This window comes from Artemia sp. Qi Xiang Cuo, chromosome 15 (genome assembly GCF_049724085.1).
Source record: "Artemia sp. Qi Xiang Cuo chromosome 15, ASM4972408v1, whole genome shotgun sequence".
Taxonomy (NCBI): domain Eukaryota; kingdom Metazoa; phylum Arthropoda; class Branchiopoda; order Anostraca; family Artemiidae; genus Artemia; species Artemia sp. Qi Xiang Cuo.
In genome coordinates this window covers 44,166,262-44,190,345 of record NC_142808.1, presented here as the reverse complement: position 1 = coordinate 44,190,345, position 24,084 = coordinate 44,166,262, and the positions used below count along the sequence as shown (strand labels likewise).

Genomic DNA, 24,084 nt, shown 5'->3' with positions numbered 1-24,084 from the left:
ACAGTCTTCGGCAATCTGTCAAGCACAAACACGAAAGCGCCTACAAAATCCCAAAGAATATTGCGAAATCCAAAAGAATTAGTCAATATGTGTTTTTCATGGAAGTTTTTGTTTTTCGGACAACAAGTGTGTTAAATATATCAAGTTAGGAGGAGGACAAGTCTAGGAGTATACTTAGGTAGGAGGAGCATATCAGGGTAGGAGGAGGATTGGTGCGTTACATAATTATGTTCCAAGATTCCACTGTGAAGGGAACACTATAATAGCAAAGGAGCAATAATATTACATTCCCCAAGAAAGTGCCTACACATTCCCAAAGAATATTGCGAAATCCAAAAGAATTAGTCAACAAGTTTTTCTTGGAAGTTTTTGTTTTTCGGATAAAAAGTGTGTTAAATATATATTAAATAAACACTCTTTCCAGATATAATGATTGATACCAGTGGCGTCCCCTTTCTAGTGGGGCCAGATATAGCCATAGACTTTACAAAAGCTTCTGAATAAAACAATACAAGAACAAAATTCCAATTATGATATGCAGAAAGTTTCTATTAATAAAATTGTTACCATTTTTCCACCCTAATCCATGTTTTTCAATTATTTCTAAATAACCAAAAATATTCAAATAATTCAATAAAATTCAATTCAATTAATAATTAAAAACAACTCAGTAATTTGGAATTTTAAACAGTACATTTACCCAATTTTTTTTCATTTTTGGCCCGTGCTACAAAGCAACAATGGATAAATTTATCGTTAGGGCTATGTCTTCCCCATTACAGTGGCGTCAATTGGAGGGGGCACTGACCCCCTAAATTTGTTCCCCTCCCCTAGTTTTTTATATACTTTTTTGGAGCCTTTCAGTGAAAAATACGCTTATTAAAAAATGAATAAAATTGCCCCCTCCCCTAGGTCCTGAAACTACATTTCCCCCTAACTTTGTGAATCGACGTCACTGCTCCATTACGGAGGAGAGGAGGGGGTAATTAACATGGTATCATCAATTATATTTGAAAAGAAGGTTGATTGTGAATTGAATGGTATAAATCATTAGTTATTAGTGTTTCCTTCACAGGAGGAATCGCGGCGAATAATTACCAGAGGAAACTAAATGAGGTTGAAAAAAAAATAAAAATCAGTTCCAGGAAAATTTTCGTTTTTTTCCTTTTTTATAGTATGTGGGTAATCTGTAATAGTTATTGAATAATAAAAATGGGAGGAGTAAAAAAAAAAGAAGAAAAACAAGCCTACGTTGAAACCGCAAAGTCCACAAATATGAAATCACATCCATATTCTCAAGGAATTTCAATTTCTTGACTGAACAAAATATATTTTCCCAATCGCAGAAGTAAAGCAAGACGTGTGAATCAAAACATCAACAGAATATCAAGAAGAGGCTCCGCACACGACCAGTTTATTTAATGCGATTAGGACACACGTCGAGATCGACCAGCAATTACGACTTGGGTTCAGTTTCCAACAGAGAACCCATCTACTGAATACGTTTAAATCCTTGTTTCGTAACTACCGTCAAGAATATCATGTGAATCTTGTTGGGACTACAGCAGTTTTTCAACGGTTCAATTTAGATTCGTTGGGAAGCTTGAATTATCTTTCAATTAGTATTCTCTAAGTAACATAGAGTTGGGTAACAATTCAGAGCAGTTTTTTCCAATTTCTGGATCATAAAAACTGTTTTCTTGCATAGGACAACTAATTACTTCTCGAAATTTCTTTAAAAATCATTTTGCGATCCTCGGCGTCGACTCACAGTCTCAAAGACAAAAGACTCATTAGCAAATTTGCACAGCACCACAGGGAACTTCCAAAGCTGCAAGATTACTCAGATGACGTTTCCTTAAAATTTTGGTAAAAATTGATAGGGACTTTCCCAACAGTTTGAAAAGCTACCGAGAGGCTAGTTAAAAATAAACAAAAATGGAATCTTTTACTAATTGTGGTTAGCAGAGCGCTGTCTATTCAATGTAAATATAATATAAATATTACGTCACAAGTATCGCCAGTTTTCAATCAAGGCAGGTAGCACAAAAGGGAGCTCCAAAAGGTGTCAAATCACCTACTGATACTTTCTTTGAAGTGATTTCTAGCTGAGCTGTAAAGTCTACTTGACACCGACAACGTTACGTACGAAATTCCCTCCGTAAGATACCATAATGTTAGAGTAAAACTATGTTAGAGTTTCTTGTAGAAACTCTAACATTGTAGAAACTAACATTAACTATAATGTTAGCGTCTTTAATTATGTTAGAGTGAAAGGCTCCACGGTGTAATGTGAAAGCACCATAAACTTTCACTCAAGCAAATCCTTTTACAGTAGGCTGATGTAATAATCTATAAAACCATCATAATCATCGTTCAAAATTATATGACAATTATTCAAAATCAAAAGTATAGTATGGAAACAGAGATTAAAGCTCTGATCAAGCGTGGAAGGCTTTCTGGGGCTTGAGTGGACACACATTCCATTTTGTTGCTACAATATTGACTTCTCCATAAAGCAAGATGCACTTAAGGCCCATTCGCAGTTCAATTTCAAAAATACCGAGATTTCTCTACCACTGATTTGATCCAATCATAACTGTTCATATAATTTTTCAGCCAGTCATAAAATTCTACAAAAAATCTGATTGGCTCAAACTAGCACTAGCTATATTTCGGTATTAGTAAAAATCTCTTTGGTAATGGGCCTTTACGTACGGTAAAGTATTATATAATAATAATAATTTATTTTTAACCCACATTATATACAAACATGATAATTGTGGAATAGGCTATAACGAAGAAAGTAGATAATACACTACATACATAAGTACATAAAACTTAAAAAACTTCACAAGAGCAGAGTAGCCAAAGAAAAGAAAAACATTCAAGATAAAAAAAAATGAAACTATTTATGACAAAAGACGGACCAGGACTTAATAGAGCATCATTTAATAATTTAGAACCTCATATTTGAAATGTTTGAATATTATTTGTTTCTGAATATAACAAATTTAAATCACTGTTGCGGAAAATAAAAACTTCAAACAACAAACAAAAGAACAAAAACTACAGCAAACGAGTAAGGCCACTGTGGGCTGGCAGATACTTATATGTAGACTGAGGTAGTTAGCCGGTAAGTTCCGTAAGCTTTGACCCAGCATCCGGATGACCGTAAACACATATGAGATTCAGATAGAACTCAAGTCTACCCAACATATCCTATATTACGGAGAAAAATTGCTCTGTAATAATAAACGTAAAGTCTTAAGTTATGCTAGTGTGAGAGGTTCTACGGTATAGTTTGAAAGCACCATCAATCCATACTTTACTACGGTAATTTAATCTGCTCTTTGTTTGTTGTTTCTTTTCACGGATATAAAAAAAGGTTCGCCTCAGTGGAGCAATTTCCATAAAAAAAAAAAAAAAAAAAGTAACATAATTTACGTACCACAACCAGGGTTGCCAATTGCCAACATCTTAAAAGAGTGCAAATCAAGGTAAAAAAAATGATTTCTGCACAAAAGGAGTGCTTTTCACACGAAGTGTGCCAGTTGGCAACCCTGACCACAACTTTATTTCCGTATTGAATAAATATAGACTACATATAAATACAGGGGCGGATCCACAGAGTAGTTTTTGGGGCACGTGCACCCCCCCCCCCCCGAAAGTTAGAAGCTAAACTAAAAACCAGTCACATCAAGTGGGGGGAGTGGATCAACTTAAAAGTATCTTTTGGTATTTTCATTGAAGAAATCGAAAGAAAAAGATAAATTTGATCCCTCTAGATTTTGAAAAATACATCCACCCTATTTTTTGCGAATGAACGCGGCTGCTAATTACAGTAGTAGAAGGGTAAAATTCCAATAAGGGAGCATAAAGCTTCATTGACACGCCCTCCAGCCAATAATTGTGTATCCGCCCCTGCATAAATAGATACGTGTGCTTTTTTACGGTATTGTCTATGCAAAATAAATGGGTAACACGGTCAGTAAACGTGCCTTCCCTTTAACTTTGACGTCAATAGCTAAAGAAATTTCAGAAAGAGAATTGAGTAACATGAGATGTGTGAGAAGACTCAGCTAAGTTGTTTTCGAGTGATTTCTCAATACCCTTTGAAGGATATTAAGCAACTGCAAAGCCAATTAACTCAATCTCACCAACTTGTGAAATATACTTTTTTTTTAAATATTACATTCTCAAAAATTTTTTCATTGAGATAAGGTTAGGCTCAGAATTATTTTTGAGCCTACCCTAATTAAATCTGCAACACTTCCAGTTATCAAATTTTGATGTTTAAAATACAGAATAATCGAAGTGTGAGCTTAATAAAGATATATTGCATTTAAGTTTACTAAAGGATTAACTGATACTCTGAGAGCAGCTCAAGATAGCCAATTAACTTCACCTCACCAACCTGCGAAACTTCTTTTTTTTACCAGTAATTGAAGAAAAATAAATGGGTACTTCTCTGTTAAACGGAACATTCTTTGACGTAGTTTCCATAATTTTGTTTCAAAAGTATTACATTATCATCATGTTTGGCATATTACATTAGGATTAACATGACTTTAATTCTTGAGTGCGTTTCGTTTAACAGACAAGTACCAAAAAATGAATTGCCTTGATGAAAGAAACACCGTATCAAACAGTTTATGGTAACGAACTGTAGGTAAGGAGTAAATCGGCCAATAGTAACCAAAACTGTACATTACGGAATTTTGATATAGTAGATGCATCAAAAGAATTGTCGTTTTACGTTGTTTCCAAAAATATAAAATTCATTATTGTTACCCAGTTTAATTCAATAAAAATAGATACCAGATAATATGGAATAATTCGAACCGTGTGCCCTTTGATTTCCTTTGTGCCCTTTCCCGATCAGGGGCAAATCTCCAGCATTTTTTTTGGGGGAGGGGGGGGGGGCAAGCGGGGTCCATATCCGGATAGTCAAAGGGCATGGGATGCATAATATTTTTTTCCACATTATTGGGGGGGCAGCTGCCTCCCTTACCGCCCCCAAATGACGCCCCTGTTCTCGACCATCTAGGAATATCGATTCGATCGGATCAGCCTGGAAAAATAAATAAACACGCATCCGTGATCTTTCTTCTGGCAAAAAAAATCCACATTTTCGCAGATGGGAGCTTAAAACGTGTACAATAGGGTTTTCTGATATTCTGAATCTAATAGTGTGATTTTCATTAAGGTTCCTTGATTATTTGGAGTGTTTCTCGCCTTTTGTTAAAATCAGGCATATTTCCACAGGCTCGTAGCTTTCGATGGATAATATTAAGCTTAATGAATTATATATTTTTGGAATTAGCATAAAAATCCGATTCTTTTGATGTTACAAAATTCCATTTCATAAATTTTTATCAAAATTAGTTTCAGTTACTAGGTCGAGTCACTCCTTACTTAAAGTTCGTTGCCAGAAACTGTTCGGATCCATAAACTGGCGCTAAAGTCACCCCATACCTCAGTAAGTCTTTTTTTGTAGATCCTGTCCTGAGAGGCTAGGTTGAGAGATTAATTTTCGGATTTACAAGTGGTGCAGCAGTGGCGGGTCCATGGAGGAGGGGCCCCCCCCCCCAAACATAGTTTAAAGCAGTGTAATTTACTTAATTAACGCTAGTTTGCGTTGATTAAAATTGCTCCAAACAGCAAGTTTACTGGATCAACATATTTTGCGCCCCCCCCCCTATAACAGATCCTGGATCCGCCCCTGTGGTAGAGAAAAAGAAATACCTGAATGAGAAAATGGTCCTAAATAATGGTATCCAGGATTTTTCTTTCCTAAAGTTGAGGATGATAAATCATTGGACGCTGACGATATTGATACTGAGGCCGTTTTTCTCAAATAATCTGAGGAAAATTCACTTAAGCTGGTATACAGTTGATTCTTATGATCTGAGCTTGAATCCGTTCCACCCTAAAAATAAGCAAATAAATAAATTATCTGAAATTTTACAAAGCGTTTGAAAGCATGATTCTAATTTATCTGAAATTCATGTTTCAGTGCTGTTTCACTTTCAATTTAGATGGCATACAAATCAGAATTTACGTTGATAATGAAGCCAAATTTTAATCCTCTTCAATCTAAAATAATAAAAGAATTTGAAGTTTTTTTAGCCATAAATCAAAATTAACACTTCTAGTATAAGAATGTCTAGAAGTTATCTATTAAGGAAGGAGTTATAAATATATGTATAGTAAGCAATGGGGTGGGATCACCTTAACAAAGAAGACGGCAAAAGCAGAAGAAGATGTTTTGCCAAACGAAAACAACCTAGCGACGACCAAAGCAAATTCCAGCAAGTGTGTCTGATTGAAAAGGGAATCCTCGGGTACTCCAAGAAAATTCATTTATTAAAAAAAAAAAAAAAAAAAAAAAAAAATCACGTGTATTCCAAGAAAAGCAAGCAATTGGGATGGAATTGCCGTAAGGCAGGATACGACAAATTCCGTCAAGTGAAAACGATCGAGCGACGATCCTGCTAGTGTGTCTGATTGAAGGAGAAATGTTAGGGTATTCCAAGAAACCTTATTTATTAAAAAAAAAAAAAAAAATGGGGATGGAATTACCGTAAAGCAGAAGACGGAAAATTCGGCCAGCCGACAACGACAAAGCGGCGACGCAAGCAAATTCCGACTGGTGTGTCTGATTGAGAGAGAAACTCTTCAGGTATTCCAAGATAATTTATATATTACAACAAATTCTAAAATCCTCGGGTACCCCAAGAATAGTAAGTAATGGGGATAGAATCACCGCAAAGCAGAAGACGGCACCATTTTGCTTTCAAAAAAGTGACCAAAATTCTGGCTAGTACGTCTGATTGAAAGGAAAATCCTCGGGTATTAAGAATACTCGTCTATAAAAAAAAAACAAAAAAACATCGCATATTCCAAGAAAATTCATTGATGAACATAATATTTGGATACCTACCTAAAAAGAATACCTGTGCTCCCATACAGTCCAGAATACAGTCGGGAAGTGAAGTTAAGTTAATCATAGTGAAGAATACCAAAACATGATGAAAATGTAATATTTTAGTTTATATTTATAATTTGGGCTATATATTTGCACTTTGGGGGGAGGTAAAGTGACCTAACGTAACCTTGCCCCACCCCCCCCCTCTATCGTGCAAAAACAAAGCCCAAATTATACAAATCCAATGAAATCTGTCACCCGTCATCTGTTTTGGGGCTATGAAACCGGTTATCTTAGATCTCACATTAAGCAAACTTCTCGAGTGTGTTCTGGATTGTACGGGAGTACCAGAATACCAACAGTGCAATTTAAATACCAAATAAAAAAATGGATTTCCTAATAGACTTTATTTTTAATATTTCTAGAATTTCCAACGCTCCGCAGCAAAAAATACTGTTTTCAAGCCATTTACTTCCATTTATACAGAAACTTTCGCCACTCTAAACCTTTTTTCCGTCGGTACAGTTTTGGTTTTGTTGAAAAACTTTCGTTGTGCTCCCAAACCTAACCAAAAGTTCACTCACTTTTTCTTTCCTTCACCTGGTAATATAAAAGACAACTTTCGAAGGGAAATTGGCCCCACCCAAGCCAGTGAAAGATTCCACAATAAAAGATGGCATATTCAAAATAAATATTTAATAATATATTATGTTTTGGTGTTTCATGCAAGAAAATGCATGTTCCACAAAGTTTGAGGTGCAGTTTTCCGCTCAAATAGAATTGCCTAGAAGCCATAGAATGTTTTCATAACAAACTAACACGATTAGTTACAAAAAAAGGCAGAGTTAAAAAAATGGCAAAACTATGAGTCTTGAACAGTCTTGGAAAGTGTAAACAAAATCAAATTGAATATTAAATATATAATGATATTAATTGTTGACAAATCCATCAGTTCAAGATTTTTTTTTCAATTTAATTTTTATTTTTATTTTCAATGCTCTAAGAACTGGAAAAGAATAAATTTGTAATATACGAGTAATTCGTTTTCAGTGAAGCGCTAATGACGCAGAAGGCTTTAGGTTTATACAGTTAAAGAAGGGGACAGTATCCAAATTTTTTTTGTAGTGAAACCATATTTGTCTTAAGCAATCTTGGAAAGAACTAATAAATTAAACTGAATATTTGATGTATAATGATATAAATTGCTGAAAGCTCATTAGTTTAAAATTTTACTGTAATTTTAATATTTATTTTCAATATTAAGTACAAAAGAAAACATTTGTAATATAATTCGTTTTCAGTAAACCGCCAATGACGCGGTAGGTTTTAGGCTTCTGCAGTGAGGCAATACCCAAACTCTTGTTTGTAGTTATTTTTATTCGATTCAAACTTGATTTGCATATTCAATTTAAGTTTCACTCGTTTTAAGATTTATTTATTCACTTACATTAATTTATATTGTATGTTTGTTCACATTGATTCTTTATTTAATTTCTGTTCGTTTTAAGTTTCATTTATACTTCAATAGCAAAATTTTTTTTTCGTTTTAAGCTTAATTTTTATATTCAATCTAAGCATCACTTACTTTAAGATTTGTTTATTCATTTATATTATTATTTGTTGTATGTTATTTGCTATAATTGTTTATTTAATTTCTATTCGTTTTGGGTTTCATTTATTCTTTAATAGTAATTTCTGGTCGTTTTGAGTTTTAATTTTAACAGGTATTTGTATCTGCTGATCTTAAGTTTAAAATGGCCTTTACTTTTCTTTGAAAAACTTATTTTTCGGAAAGTATTTTTTTTAATTAATTTTTGTTCGTTTTTGATTGCAAAAACTTTCAAGTTGTTATGGCATGGGGGGGGGGGGGTGCTTACTGTCCGATTATTCTTGACTTTGCATAATTATAATAGATTTACAATGTGTTCTTTCCATACAAAACTTTACCTTATTAAAGTCTTTGGGGTGGGGGCAGCGCAGTTGGCATAAAAAAGAAACTTTAGCGTGTACTTTAGGAGAGGGGGAGGGTGAGGTTGGAGACTCAACCAATACGGGGCGGAACTTCACTTATCTCCTCCGTTCCCGATTTAGGAGATTAGACAGACTCATTGGGCTGTAGAATGTTGGACCGTTTGAGTTGTGGAAGACCTTAAAATACTCAAAAATACTTTATATTTTCAGTTATTGCAGGATTGATTTCATAGCTAGTGGAATGGTGAGCCCCCTGGCCCATAATTTGGGTGAGCCTCAACTCATAATATGCAATTTTGATTAATTGTTCCGTGTTATGTGCATATATTATTCTATATATGTTATTTTGAATTATACTTTTATCGCATTGCGTTCATTTTTAAGCCTTGAGATATAAACTGAAATCTTAGCGTAGACAGTGGTGGGGGGAAGTCTTCCCCCTCACATGCATAATTGAGCAGCCACAGATAAAGTAATACAAATGAAAATAATCTGTCTTTTGAAAGTATCTTTTTTCAAAAGACACGAACAAAATCGTCTAAAGGAACCTGAAGTGCTATCTCTGACATTTCCATTGATTCTTTATCCCCGTTATTTTGAGACGTAAAATTTAGAATATTATCAAATAGGTTTAGTCGTCCCCTCCCTGAATAATTAACATTAGGAAAACCCACCCCTGGGAAATTCCTCCCCCCTCACAGAACATTTTCTTTTCCTGCTGATAGTTCCCCCGCGTCAAATTCCGCCCAGCAGAAATTTCCCAGCCGTGGAATATGCTCCCCCAAACATATCCCCCTCAGATAATTTCGGATACTTATATAAATGGAAGCTGAAATTTCTACTCAACTTTTTAGATCAGAAGCAATGCTATAGCGTTACCTAACTAAAGAGCCATAAGGGTTCAATGAATTAATACTTATTTATTTTTCCAGGGGCACTTTATGTGGAAAAGATGGTCGCATTTCCAATCAAATAAGCCCTCTCTAAAGTTTATACGAACATCCCTTCCATAAGAAATAAAGGGAAGGATTCGGAGAATCCTTAAATTACAACCCTTGCACTGAGGGCTGTGGGAGAGTTGTCATCCTCAAAAACCTAATTTCCAAAACTTAAAACTACGTTTAATAAAATGGCTGTCTCAAAATTTCGATTGAATGTGTTTGGGGAAAACGTTGGCGTCAGAGGGGGGTTAGTTGCCCTCCAATCACTTTCGATTATTAGAAAGGGACTAGCCCTTGGAATTTCCAATCTAATGAGCTTTTTTGTAGTCTCTAGGACACCGCCTTCTATAAAAACCTTATGTACTCCAGGGTACAACTTTAAACCCTTGCCTTGAGGGTTGTGGGGGAGTGTCCTCCTCAAAAACGTATTTTCTATCAGAAAATCAACTACGCTGAACAAAATGGCTATCTGAAATTTTGATTGGATGTGTTTGCGGGAATGATGGGCGCGGGGGGGGGCTAGTTGCCCTCCGATCACTTTCTACTATTAAAAAGGACACTAGCCCTTTGAATTTCCAATCAAATGAGCCTGTTTTGAAATTTCTACGACGACGCCTTCTATAAAAAACCATATATGCCCCCAGGGCATAACCTAAAACCCTTGCCCTGAGGTTTGTGGGGGAGTCTCCTCCTCAAAAATATTATTTCTATGTGGAAATCAACCTCTCTGAACAAAATGGCTATCTCAAAATTTTGATTGGATATGTTTGGGGGAATGATGGTCGTGGGGGGGCTAGTTGCCCTCCAATCATTTTCGACTATTAAAAAGGGCACTAGAACTCTCGATTTCCAACCGAATGAGCCCCCTTTGAAGTTTCTACGACGACCCCTTCCATATGAAGTGCCTCTGGGAAAAAAAATATAATAAATAAATAATTAAACATTGGAGCCGTATGGCCTTTACTACAGACGAAAGTAGTGACGCCATTACGAAAGTTACGTAAGTTGTAGAGTCTCACTTTTCGTTCATAAGTCTCAAATTCGATATAATTACGAATTCTCTTGGCTGTAACCATGTGAAATAAACAAACGGAGAAAATTTCAAAAATTATTACACTTTTATAAACAAAAATAACCCTTTTCAAAGTTTAATCTCATCCTACCCCCCTAGAAAGAATATACTCTATCATAAATCAAACTATAAGTAATAACGACACTAATAGCCTTGACCCTTAAGAAATCAACGGCTCATATATTCATACAGGCTCATACTCAGGATTATTATCGGGGGGGGGGGGCAATAACAAAAGAACAAATTTTATTTGATAATTTGAATAAGAAGCACCCGAAGATTCGGTAAAACTTTGGATTTCGGGTGTCCAGCACCGTCCCCCCCCACACCATCCCACCTCTCCTACATACCTGTATTCATGTCTTTATGAGGAATAGTTGAAGGGACTCAATCAGCCTCTACAATGCGTCAATTAAATAAAACAGCTTCTGATACCTTATATAAGAGAAAACAAATTCTTTATTCTCTAAAATCATAAACGTTTCTGCCCTGATGCATACGCAGAAATTAATTTCTGGGAGGGAGACACACGAATAAAAAATAATTGAACTGTATAAAAAGAATAGGATATTACGGGCAAATCGAAAAATAATTGTTGAGGCTCGGGCCGTAGAAAATGCGAAAGGTAAGATCCAAAGCCACCCCCACCCCCGCCGCGCCCTCATCTATGTATGTACTTGCTTCTTCAATCAATAATGATCATAACAACCTACCTGGATTTCTTCTACTTCATTTGGTGTTTTCATACGATGGGGTCGATTACCCCTTTCATAAAAAGGAGACCTTGGCCGTGAATATTTGTTGGTCGGTCGACTAACAGGGTGCCAATTGCTTTCAATTCCAGTCGGTAGGTCTGCTAAAAGGTTTCCAGTTGCTTTCGGTTCCGCTTGGTCGAAGTTTCCAAAGTTAACGTTCAAAGCATATGAACAACTCCTCTAAAAAACCAAACAAATATAAATATCGAAAAGGTGTGATTCCTGAAGGGGAGAGGGGGAGGATTAAGTTTGGAGTATATCCTCCGGATTGCTTTCTGATTTAAGCAAAAAATTTTGGCAAGATTGATTTGTTGCTCCCGGACATTCTTCAAAGTAGAATAGCAGCAACAATAATTCGAGTTGATGTGTATGCGTGGCCCAAGCATACTCTAGCTCGACCAATACCCATGCGTAGCCCAAGCATACACAAGCTCGACCAACACAAATGCGAGGCCCAAGCATACAGCATGCACATATAATGCTGGTGTCCCAGCACAGATAAATGCTTGAAAAGAATGAAAAGTTTATGCCATTCCGTTATTTTGTCTCTAGATTTTGTAAAAAAAAAAAAAAACTATTGCTTTCCGTAAATCGTTTTGCGTAAATGCTAACAAATAATGCTTTCTTGAATATATAAAGTGCAGTTTGACTTGTTACGCAATGGTTTTCTGCTGTACCTTCACGTATAAGCCAATCCCAAAATTTTTCTACAAGTTTGCGTTAAATGACAATTTATATTTGTTATGTTTTTAAATTTCTGTTCTATCTTTTTTTCTGACACTCATATCATTACATAGGTATTATTATACATAGGTATTATTATACATAGGTATATTATACAATAGGTATATTATACATAAGTATTTTACATAGGTATTAGATTAGGTATTTCCCGGTTTGAATTCTGTTTTGTTGGTGATTTACGATTTGTTGGCGAATGCCTTGTTTTGTATACACTTTTTGTGCATATAACCCCTAGGCCTTTGAATTCCGCTGCGTTTATCGAATGACGGTAACCAAGGCCGTATTCGGAGGGGCGGGGGGGGTAAGGAATTAGGGGTTTAACCCCCCCCCCCCCAAATGTTTCTCCGACTCGTAAAAATGTAACAAAAATTAATATAAACAAATTTTCGATGCGTTTTTTAAATTTTTTTGTACCCCCCCCCCCCCGAAAAAATCCTGGATACGGCCCTGACGGTAACACTAAAAAAATAGATTTTAAAGCCAAAACTCTTCAATTTTGTTTCCTCTTTTATTTGCAGTGAGGGTCCTGATTCATCAGGGACTGTGCCAAATAAATAAACCTGGGTGCCATTTTTGAAGAAAGGGGCAATGGCTCCTTACTTCGGACTTAACGATATCACAAAAGACCGAAAAAAAAACAAGCACATAGGGAAACGAACATGGGGAGATAAGGGCACCAAATTTTTGCAAATTTTAATGCCTGCAACTTGCACATTTCAAAGACTGTGGGTCCCCGGAATATTCTCGTCAAAAATCATTAATCTTTACCACTCGCCTATTCCATACAATAGATTCTGAACTTGCTCAATTCCCCCTCCCAACACATAAACACAAATTCCTTTAGAAGTAAAAACTTATTTTGAAAGAACATACCTTTTTAAAACTATTTTAAACCTTTTAAACAAAGAGAAAAGAAGAAGACGAATACTTTAAATATAAACTTTAGTTTTAATTGGATATCCCCTATTCAAAAACCAAACATTTTTCTTTTTGACAAATTGTCATTTAGTTCTTTTTCTATTCCAATGTTGAATAATGCATATTCGAAATACTGAATTGCTTATAATCTCCTATGGGAAACACACCACCTGAATATTCGAAAACAAGGACCCTTAATCTTTTATTAACAATGGAATTCCCTTTCATTCATTGACTGAATTTAACATCTCTTTAAAACAGATACAAAGTTAGTCGTCTATTAATAAAGATTAAGGAGACAATAATCAAGGATACCCACAGGGAACGGTAAAGTAAGGCTCCGCTTCCCTCCTTCTCCTCGTAAGAATACAATAAATGCAAAGCGTTGTGATATTTCCACAAAACAGAGCATTTTAAGAGGAAAAAAGACCTACTTTTACCGTAACCCGTCAATCAGGAAAAAATGGCAAGTTAACCCCCCACCGCCGTGAAAAAATCCCTGCATCGCCATTGACAGTATTGACATTCTAATTAACAAATTTAAATTCGTTTATTAATTCTTTATTACTTGAAGAAGGAAAAAATTTCAAACATCAGAAAAATACAGCAATGAAACGGGAAATGAGGCCAGCAGAGTTCAGAGCAGAAGAATTAACAGAAAATGAAGGCTCATAATTATAGCAAATGAAAACAATGTATTCCCTGACCCCCATCACACTTGACAATGCATTCGTCTTAAGATATTAAGGCCGTACCTGCTACTAGACAGGGAGTCCACCTTAAAGTATTCCCAAATAATCTACCTCTTTCCAGGAAATTTTTTTATGCGTTTGCCCCCCCCCTCCCCGCCTAAGATAAATAGTATTCGATAAATGCTTAAAACCACCTGACTTACCGGCAAATGCGTCTGCAGAACAAACAGGAAAGAATAGTGTAAAAAAAATAGAAGAAAAACGAGCAGCAAATACAAAAAGCAGGTCGTCCCCGAATGGGGAGGGAGGATGTCTTAAGGAGATTTAGTGGAAATTAGAACTTATTAGGAGGGTTAAAGAGGGAGGCTTTGAATATATCGGGAAGGAGGAGGAGCGTGCATAGTTGTGTTGGCCTCAGGCGGCTTCGAGCTAAAGTGAATTGTTCGTGGTAGCGGTAGTAGTATTAATCTAAGACAAAAAAGTTTTGCTAGGAAAAGTAAAGGGCCATACTACAGCTTAAAACGAACAGAGATAAAGTTATACAATAATTGAATCTTAAAACGAACAAAAAATTCAAGATTCACCTGGCCCATCGCCCATCAGCCAATCACACTTTTACCTCGATCCAAAAGGATCGAAAACCTAAGATCGCTATTTTGATAACCTGAATACATACAATGTCTTTTGGTTATATGTAGTCTTATAAGGGACCCCTATGGGATACTAGTCCCACGGGGGCACAGTTTATAGAATTAGCAGTATGATCATTCCCTATCTCACTCATTATAAAAACCCGGACCGAGGAACAAGTGCTCCGAAGAACGTAAAAATATAAGCGACATTACATATATTCACGGATACACAAGTCAGATTTCTCTAGAGCGCAAAGCTTGGCTTCAACGTTGGAACACTTATTTTTAACAAACTAATTTTAAATTAATTTATTCCAATACATACATGAAAATCGGTAATTAGTAGTGCAATGTTATTATTAGACGTTTTTAAGAATTAAAAATAGGTTTCGAAGTCTCAAGTTGGTTTCAAAGGCATTTTGAGAAAGTTTCTGCCAAAATACGTGTTCCAGGGTAATTGGACCGCTGATGGCAGATCAAATGAGAGGAGCTGTTTGTACACGCCGATATAAATATATATATATATATATATATATATATATATATATATATATATATATATATATATATATATATATATATATATATATATATATATATATATATATATATATATATATATATATATATATATATATATATATATATATATATATATATATATATATATGTATATAGAATTACAAGTAGGTTTCGAAGTCTCGAGTTGGTTTTAAAGGCATATTTGAGAAAGTTTCTGCACAAAATACGTGTTCCAGGGTAATTGGACCGCTAACGGCAGATCAAATGAGAGTGAGCTGTTTGTACGCACTGATATATATATTTATAATATATATTATATATAATATTTATATAAATATATATATACATGATATATATATGATATGATATATTATATATAGTATATATATATATATATATATATATATATATATATATATACTGGAAGAATATATAATTATATATATAACTGGATATGAATATTCTATAATAGGAGCTTTTCTAGCGTAAAGCCCCGTAACATTTTGGATCTGCCACTAAAATGTGTGATGTCCTTCAATTTTCTGAAAATTCCTAAGAATTTTGCGAAAAACATCTTTTAACAGACTCCTAACGTTGTCTTGGACAGGGCTATTGGTGAAATTTACACCTCAGCAACTAATAATAAAAACCCAAGTCCTAACTTCGGTCTGGATCAAGAGCCCTCATCATCATCTTAATTCACAGAGTATAATGGCTTCCTCATGGAAGTGTTTATCCGTTTATATTGAGAGAAGGCATATCCATTCCATATGAAAAAATTGATTCAAAACGAAACTAGTCTTATATAGAAAAATAAATATCGTAGAAAATAAATATCACGACGTGAAAAAAAAATGATAAACCACCCAGTGGCAGATCCAGAGGGGGGGCGAGGGTGCCCCCCTAATGTAGTCTCAAGTAGCGTAATTTACCTAATTAACGCAAGTTTGCATTAATTAAACTTGCTCCTAACGTAAGTTTACTGGATCAACCTGTTTTGTGCCCCCCCTAAACTATCCTGGATCGGTCCCTGACACCATCACCTCTATTCCACTAGTCTTTAGAAGAAAAAAAATTCGTTATTATCACACATCTCCTCAACCCCCCACCCCCTTGTTTATAAAATACTAAAAAGTCCAAACAGATGAGTCCACAGTTTTTAAATAATATATAAATTAATAAATTTTATATAAATTAAGTAATAACAGTGATATGGGACACTTGCAAAACAAATGGCTGGCTCACCAAGATTTTTTCTGCTTTCACAATTATGAATGATACAATTTCGAACCATTTCTCATTGATTGACGCATACAGACTAACCCGCTAATCCATGAATAAGTGGGAGGAGCTTTTTGTTCGCACCGAGAATGAAGACCAGAAATGATCTGCGATAAACTTACTGGATAATTCTATAAACTGTGCACGGCGGCTTATAGTGTCAAAAATATAGGTGGATTGGAAAGAAAATATTCAGACCCCCTCAACTCCTCAAATAAAAATCTAATGTCCACTTACCCCCCACCCACCGATCCAAGAGAGCCTGAATTTGATCCCCCAAGTCGTTCTTAAGATGTGGCAGATACACTATTTTGGTAACCTGCCTACACATAATGTCTTTTGATGTACCTCGCTAATAAACTCTGAATACATTCTAGGCCGAGAAAAGGCTCATTGCGAAAGCATATAGGTGGATCGGACAGAACATAATGTTGGTCCCATTCCCCCTCAAACTCGGGTGTTCACTTACCACCCCATACTCTATGAAAGTTTCAGCCCTTGTTCGCCTAAGGTGTTCCCGATATATTACAGATACACTATCTTGACAACCTTGCAAAAAGATGATTTCTTAGTTACCTCAGTACGTGAACGCGAATAGTTTCTAAGTCCCATAGGGGATTAGAGTGAAAAATACCTAAGTAGATGGAGATAAAACCTTTTTAGCCTCCCTTAAAATTTTAAGTCCCTGTCCTAGTCCCCCTCCCCCAACACTTATTAAAAAGTTTCAACTCTATCCTACAGGTCGTTCCTGAGATATTGCAGGTTTGCTATTTTGATTACCTGGATACACTATTGGTTTTTAGGACTTTTCAGTAGTATAATCTAAGAAAATTCTGGAAATCATGGCCTAGTGAACAATCCCTAAGAATTTTTGGACAACCAAGACCATGTTGCCCACCTTTTCTACTAAAACTCATCTGTGAGTAATGGGTCATTTTCATGATTAGGGTCATTGCCCATGAGGCTGCGGGGGTCCTGTCAAACTCGAAGGCATACTTCGTATCCTTTGCAACTATTATGAACAAAATAAATAGAGTATCTCGAAGTTTCGATCCAATACTGAGGAGTCACCCCGGGACAAAAACAAGCCAAAGGAGGGCTGGTTGTCCTCCAGTCATTTTCAGCCCTCAAAAGAGCACTAGAACTTCTGATTTCCAGTCGAAAGAGCACCTTCCCAAGACTCTTTTACCAGGCTTTGGCTCTCTGATGAATATACTGAAGGTGCAAAACCGCACTAGTGCAGTCGGAAGAGCATGTGATCAAAATACTTAAATCACATGGTCGTGGATTCAAGCCCCCCCCATTTGACGTTTTTTTGCGTCGGCAAAAGATACAAATATTGACAATAGGTTCCCTTTGGAATAAAAGTTGCCAATAGTGGAGCAAAAAATCGATATAAGACTGTTTTACTCTACAGATAGATAAAGAATTCGACTAAAAGAGAGGGGGGCGGTTCTTTTGTTCGTAAGTTTGTATTTTTAAAGTTATAGCTTTGATAAGTCTACCCTGTTGTCTCATGGTTGAGGAATGGGTTTGAAACTTCACAGAATAACTTTATTGAGGAGGGGTGGGATGGTCAAGGCAGTGGCGGATCCAGTCGAGGGAAGGGGGCACGTGCCCCCCTAACGTAGTCTAAAGTAGTGTAATTTACTGCTCCTAACGCAAGTGTATCGGATAAACCTATTTTGCGCCCCCCCCCTAACAAGGTCAAGGTAACTTAATTTTTTGTATTGGAAGGGGACAAGAAAACTTTTCTTTGATCTAAGAAAAGACTTAACACTAGAATTTTTTTTGTACTTATTTAGTAGCCGGTAATAACGCGAGAAGAACCGCATCGAAATTTCAAAGGTTCTGTATGAAAAACAGGTTTTCGCTGCCTTGTGAGTTATTGCTCGCTCCATGGCAATGATTAAAACTTTAGTTTTTTGGGGTTGAAAGGGCAAAAAAAGGTACCTAGGTTAGGTTACGTATTTAATTTATGCTATGCTTTACCCCCCCCCCCCTCTAATTTGCAAATATATAGCCCAAATTTGTTTCTAAAACTATTATATTTTTATCATACTTTGTTTTATTTCATGAGCATTAACCAAACTTCACTTCTCGCATGTATACCGGCTAATAAAAAAGAACCGTTTTTTTCTTATACCGGTGGTCCGAAAGGCTTTGCTGCTAGTTCCAATTAATCTTTAGAGGGAGGCACACAAACTGAGCATTTAAAAACAAGGGTCCATATTTGTCGCCCATATCCTTTGATTTGTTAATTTATTAACTTTATATTCTATGTAAAAAGCACATACAATAATTTCTAAGTAATTAGTCTAAAACATTCTGATTAATAAATTATATATACATAAATATTTATTTTTCGCTATATTAATAAACTTATAGATATATTAAGATTTATTGAATAAAATGTAACTGCCCACAGCCACATTTCAATCGAATAAAAATAATTTCACTGATTGAAATGACAAATTTTGATAACTACCAAAGAATTATTCACAACAAAAATAACGAATCCAACCCCCCCCCCCCCATACCAAATGCGAAAAAAATACGGTAAACTTATCTCCTGTACCACAGAGATTCGATGCAAAAAAAAAGAAACATATCATTCAATTTTCTAGTCGATGCTCTCTCTAAATGTAATAATCATTCCCTTCGCAATTGTGTTCCCATCCCGTCTACCCCTAATGCATGGATCCAAGGTCATACCCGGGATTTTTTTCGGAGGGGGTATTACTCAAAGATTTTTTTCCGGGCGGGGTGGGTGTTTACACAAAAAAAAATTTCTCTTTTTTGCAATCTGATTTTTGTATAACAAGACAGTTACCATTTTACATAAAGAAAAATACCCACTTTTCGGCTATGTTACGGCTAAGAACACCTTTTCCACTGTTGGAGGGGGAGGGTGGTAAACAAGAGGAAGATCTGAAAAAAAAAATCCCGGGTAGGACCCTTGTCACTTGATGTAAAGGGGAGCCGAATATAAATACAAATGAATAAAAACTTTACTCAATAGAGCTTAGGGTCAGCGCCAATGGCTTTAACCGCAGATTAAAATGTTATACAATCAAAATTACTTACTAGACAAAATTAGAGCTAGAATCCCTTCTTTTGCTCCATATCAAGACACTAATATATTTACAAAACTTGAAATTAGTCTACACTTAAGATCACTTATGCTTTCTATCCCAGCAACTAAGAAAAAATCTATCTCGAGTTTCAGACAATTGACCCCTTGGGGTTGAGAATCCAGCTTTAAATTTTCCCACGGGTTCCCACGACATAAAAAGAATACCACTTGGCAACGATCCAGAACAAAATAAAAACATATTCGATCTTTAGGATTCTGAGATGATAATAAGACTTCCTCTCGAAGCTTGCAGCTAGCCCCCTTGTCGCTTTAGGCTTACTTTTGCTCAAGGGCTTAGCCGTAACTTTTCACAGATGAAGGGCTGAAAACGCCAAAGGAAGAAATAATAATGTAGTAAAAAAGGTACTTATGTGTTATAGCGACCACAACGAAGAAGTGAAGTTAGGTTAATCTCAATGAAATACACCAAAATATTATGAAAATGTAATACTTTAGTAACAAAATTACGGAAACGACAACAGTGAATTATGGAACGCATGCCGCCAAGAACGCATTATATTAAATACCTAACTTAACCTATCCTAACCACCTCTATATATTAAACATTTAATTAAAATATACCTGCATAGTTACCGTTTATCTCGCTCAGGTTAAGCTGATTATTCCCAAGTCGACACAGAAAACCGGCTTCATTATAGATCAAGAAAGAAGTGTAATCGCTGTAACACGTAGGCCAAAGTACCGTAAAAAATTATAAAGAATGAAACCATAAAATGAACTCAACTACTTTTCAAGATAGCGAAAAGCCCATCAGCAAAGCCATATCCCGGAGGGGATACTGAGTTTAAACCCGCCCCTCCAAAATTTTTGTTCGACTCGTAAAAAGCAAAAAAAGGCACATAAACAAATCCTTGACATGTTTTTAAAGTTTTTTGTAACCCCCCCCCCCCCAAAAAAAAAAAGAATACCCTCCGTTCCGCCCGAACAAAAATCGTGGATACACCCTTGCCCATCATATACAACTTTAATATTTTTCTTACAATGTAATAAACATGAACACCTTTTTTCTTTTATTCAATGACAAAACTACAGCCACTCCAACACTGAATAAAAATAAGTAATCTTCAGTATTTTGTTTTAAATTTAATAATCAGGTTTAATCTTTAATATTTCCATTAGCCTACTTTTTAACGATTACAAATTCTTGTAGGAATATTATCTATGCGCGTAGCTCGGTTTAGTCAAAAGAATTTTAGTCGTCAAATTCTAGTTATGGGCATTTTGCTACCTTGGATAGTAGTTGAATTGTGTGAATCAAACTTTCTGGAATTAATCCAGGGCCTACAATACCCCTATGAAGGTATTGCCAAGTCGCAATATCTACCCTTTTCCCATTTCTATGACTGAGAAGATTGTATACATGACAAGTTTGTACCTATCTAAATTCTGATGAAAAAGTTTTCCCCTAATTTTGAGCTTTCAAGCTCACTCATTGGCTTAAGTTTTTGAAAATGCAATTCCTCTTCTTTCAGTAGAATTATAAGCCATATCAGGGGGTTTTCCTAGATTTAATAAATGGATTTACAGATCTTTAAAACCTTATAAATGCTGAGCAAAAGTATGAGGCTCAAAACGCTTTTCTTGTGCCTAACTTGAGCAGAACATTTAGGGTTTTAGGGTTTCACTTTTATAAAGTAGATTATAAAAAATTACCAAAGATCAGTACCCTTTGGAGGGAGAAGGATTGAATTTTATGTGATTTAAAATACCTTCCCATGAAATCATGAATGCCCTGGATGCATTCCTGAGTTTTCTTCCCACAGGTCCACTTCTTTCTAAGGTAACAAAAAACATCTAAACTAGAATTTTACCACAATTGTTTAAAATAGGTGAGGCTACAGGAGCGCACCTTAAATTTTAGATACATCTCATATGAGCTGCGTTTTTTTTTGAAGTTCCGTTTTTCATGGTTCATGTTCTAGCCCAAAAAGGCAGTTTTTGTCGCTTTAGTGTTCTCTGTCCATGTTCCTGGTTGAACGTCTAAAAACGCATTTTAGGAAAAGTGGCAAAATATTCAAAACTGTGGAAACATGTGGAAAAATTCTGAGCTTTTTACTGGCCTGTTTTCTTGTACACGTATGTTTCACCTTGGCCTCTATTCAAAAACGCATATTCAGCAGGATCTATGTCCATTTTCTTCCCTTCCATCTTATCCTTTCTTTTGTCATCTACAGATAACTTTTTTCTATCTGGATAGGGACCAATCGAACACGCAACACGCACAAAGAGCAAGTTCTAAGTTTGAGGAAACAGACAGTCGAACAGGCAACATGATGTTTCGTGTTTCGCAAAAAAACGAAGTTTTGTTAAAAAATGCTGTTACGTGTTTTGTCGAAAACGCAAAAATGGCAAAACACGATTAAACCACGGAACCAACCACGCAAAAAAAACGCCACTATGGTATTAACGAAGAGAAAAAGATAGATCTGTTCCCTATTACTGCCTTGTTAAAAACTGTGCTTAATTTTTTGTGATAATTTTAAAAAGCGAATCCCGTTATTCCTTAGTTCAGGAGAATCTTTTTAAGACCCGATTGGTTATTTCGTAAGAAATACTAAGTAATAGCAGCGCAATAGCGCTGCCTAAGTAATGAGCGATGAGGTCACAACGTATTATTTTTTCTAACCAAGACACTTCGTACAGGAGTTGTCATAGAAACTTCGAAAGGGGCTCATTCGATTGAAAATTGAAAGTTCTAGTGCCCTTTTAAAGAGTCAAAGTGATTAGAGGGAACCATCCCACCACGCCCATCATTTCTCCAAACACATCGAATCAAAATTTTGAGATAGCCAATTTGTTCAGCATATTTGAAAGGTCCAGCAATGATAAGCAAAATTCATTTTAAATGTTTTCACTTTGTTAACTTTATTAAATCATAAATATGAAGATTTTAAGGAATAAATATCCGTAAATGTATATTAAATTGACAATCCACGTTCATTTGTTGTTTTTTTTAGGTAAAGTGCAAATTATGTTCTGGTCTTCGGAAGGCATGAGGGGTACCAGCCCTACTCATGTTAATTTCTACGCGTTTTGAGTTTGACTCGGTTATTTATTGTAATTTCTGTTTGTTTTGGGTGTCATTTATTCATTGGTGGTGACTTGTAGTAGTTCTACGCTTGGAAGATTGTTTGACTTTATTTCTGCCCGTTTTTGGTTTAATGGAGCTTTTTACTTTTTTTTGAAAAACTTGTTTAGTGGAGAAAGTGTTTTTAAGTTAATCAGTAAAAAGGACGAAACTATTATAGTAACAGCATTTTTCACAAGTATTCAGTCTGTTTTTGTGGTATAAATATGTAAATAACTTACATGTATGGCATACATATATATAATTCTTAAGTGATAAATATACTGAAGCACAAATAATTTAAGAAAACCATTGCCTTTGATATCAGCGAGGCACGTTTTTCATTCATGGACTAGCTGAGAATAAAAGTTAAAAATTTCCCACGGCTTCCCAGAGCCCCTGACTACCCGCATATTCGGAAAAAACGGAGAAGACATCTAAATTAGTACCGTAATGGATGTCCAGTGACTTGAAAAGAATGTTTTTTGACAGGTTTTGAAACAGGTAATCTGGATAAAGCAAGTTTTTGAAGTTTTTTTTCCTCTTATAATTATAATTAGATGCTACAAAAATAGCCTGTCTTTATCATAATTAAAACCAAATGAAGGACTTGCGGAACTTTAAATTGCTTATCTTATTACGCAATTTGTCGCAATTAGGGAGATAAATAATTAGTGTGCCAATACTCCAAAAGGATACTCAAGGAGTAAAGATTGTCCAAGGGAGTAGTTTAAAGGGATTCGATACCCTAAAGGATCACCCTATCTCGTCCATTATAAACGTCTTTAGTCTGGGTGGTCAAACCAGAGGCGGAGCCAGGATTTTTTTTAGGGGGGGGGGCAAAACAGGTTGATCCGAAAAAAATTAGGGGGCGCAAAATAGGGTGATCCGATAAACTTGCGTTAGGAGCAAGTTTAATTAACGCAAATTTGAGTTAATTAAGTAAATCACACTACTTTAGACTACGCAAGGGGGCACCCCCTCCACCCTGGATCCGTCACTGAATCAAACTAATTAGAATTAATTGTGTGGCCCTGCAATAACTTGTAGAGCTTGGATGAGAGATCCGATTAAACATCCGGCACCTACTTTCCGGGAAAACTCAGAGAAACCATTTGACTTCTCTTGTTTTGTAGCGGAGATACTCAATTTTTATGAAAACTTCTATCACTAGAAAGGGCAAAATTTTCTTTTAAAGTTCAGGAAAGGTCAGTTCCTATTTATATTCTAGCATACTTATTGGGAAAAAATTAAAAATCAGCTCAAAGAAGTATTATTTCAATAGTTTGATGGCTTTGAGAGTTCCTTGTTATGCTAATTGTCTTGATCAAAAACCTTACGGACACGCATATTATTTAGGCTGTATGTACATTGAATAGCCGATGCTGAGGCTCGCAAAAT

At 35.7% G+C, this 24,084-nt stretch overlaps 1 protein-coding gene across 5 annotated transcripts in view; it reads right to left on the bottom strand.

Moving 5' to 3' along the window:
* Positions 1 to 24,084, bottom strand: part of Su(H) (recombining binding protein suppressor of hairless) — a 123,650-nt gene that overhangs the window by 57,425 nt on the left and 42,141 nt on the right. For 4 of the 5 annotated variants that reach the window (XM_089101800.1, XM_089101804.1, XM_089101806.1 and 1 more), the window contains exons 2-3: positions 11,629 to 11,850; positions 5,749 to 5,932 (exon numbers count right to left, since the gene is read on the bottom strand). In XM_089101800.1, coding sequence (XP_088957926.1) covers positions 5,749 to 5,932; positions 11,629 to 11,661 — 217 coding nt within the window. In that variant the 5' untranslated portion in view covers positions 11,662 to 11,850. Of the gene's footprint in view, positions 1 to 5,748; positions 5,933 to 11,628; positions 11,851 to 19,546; positions 19,596 to 24,084 lie in introns of those variants that run through there. The other variant, XM_089101801.1, reaches the window with a different exon arrangement.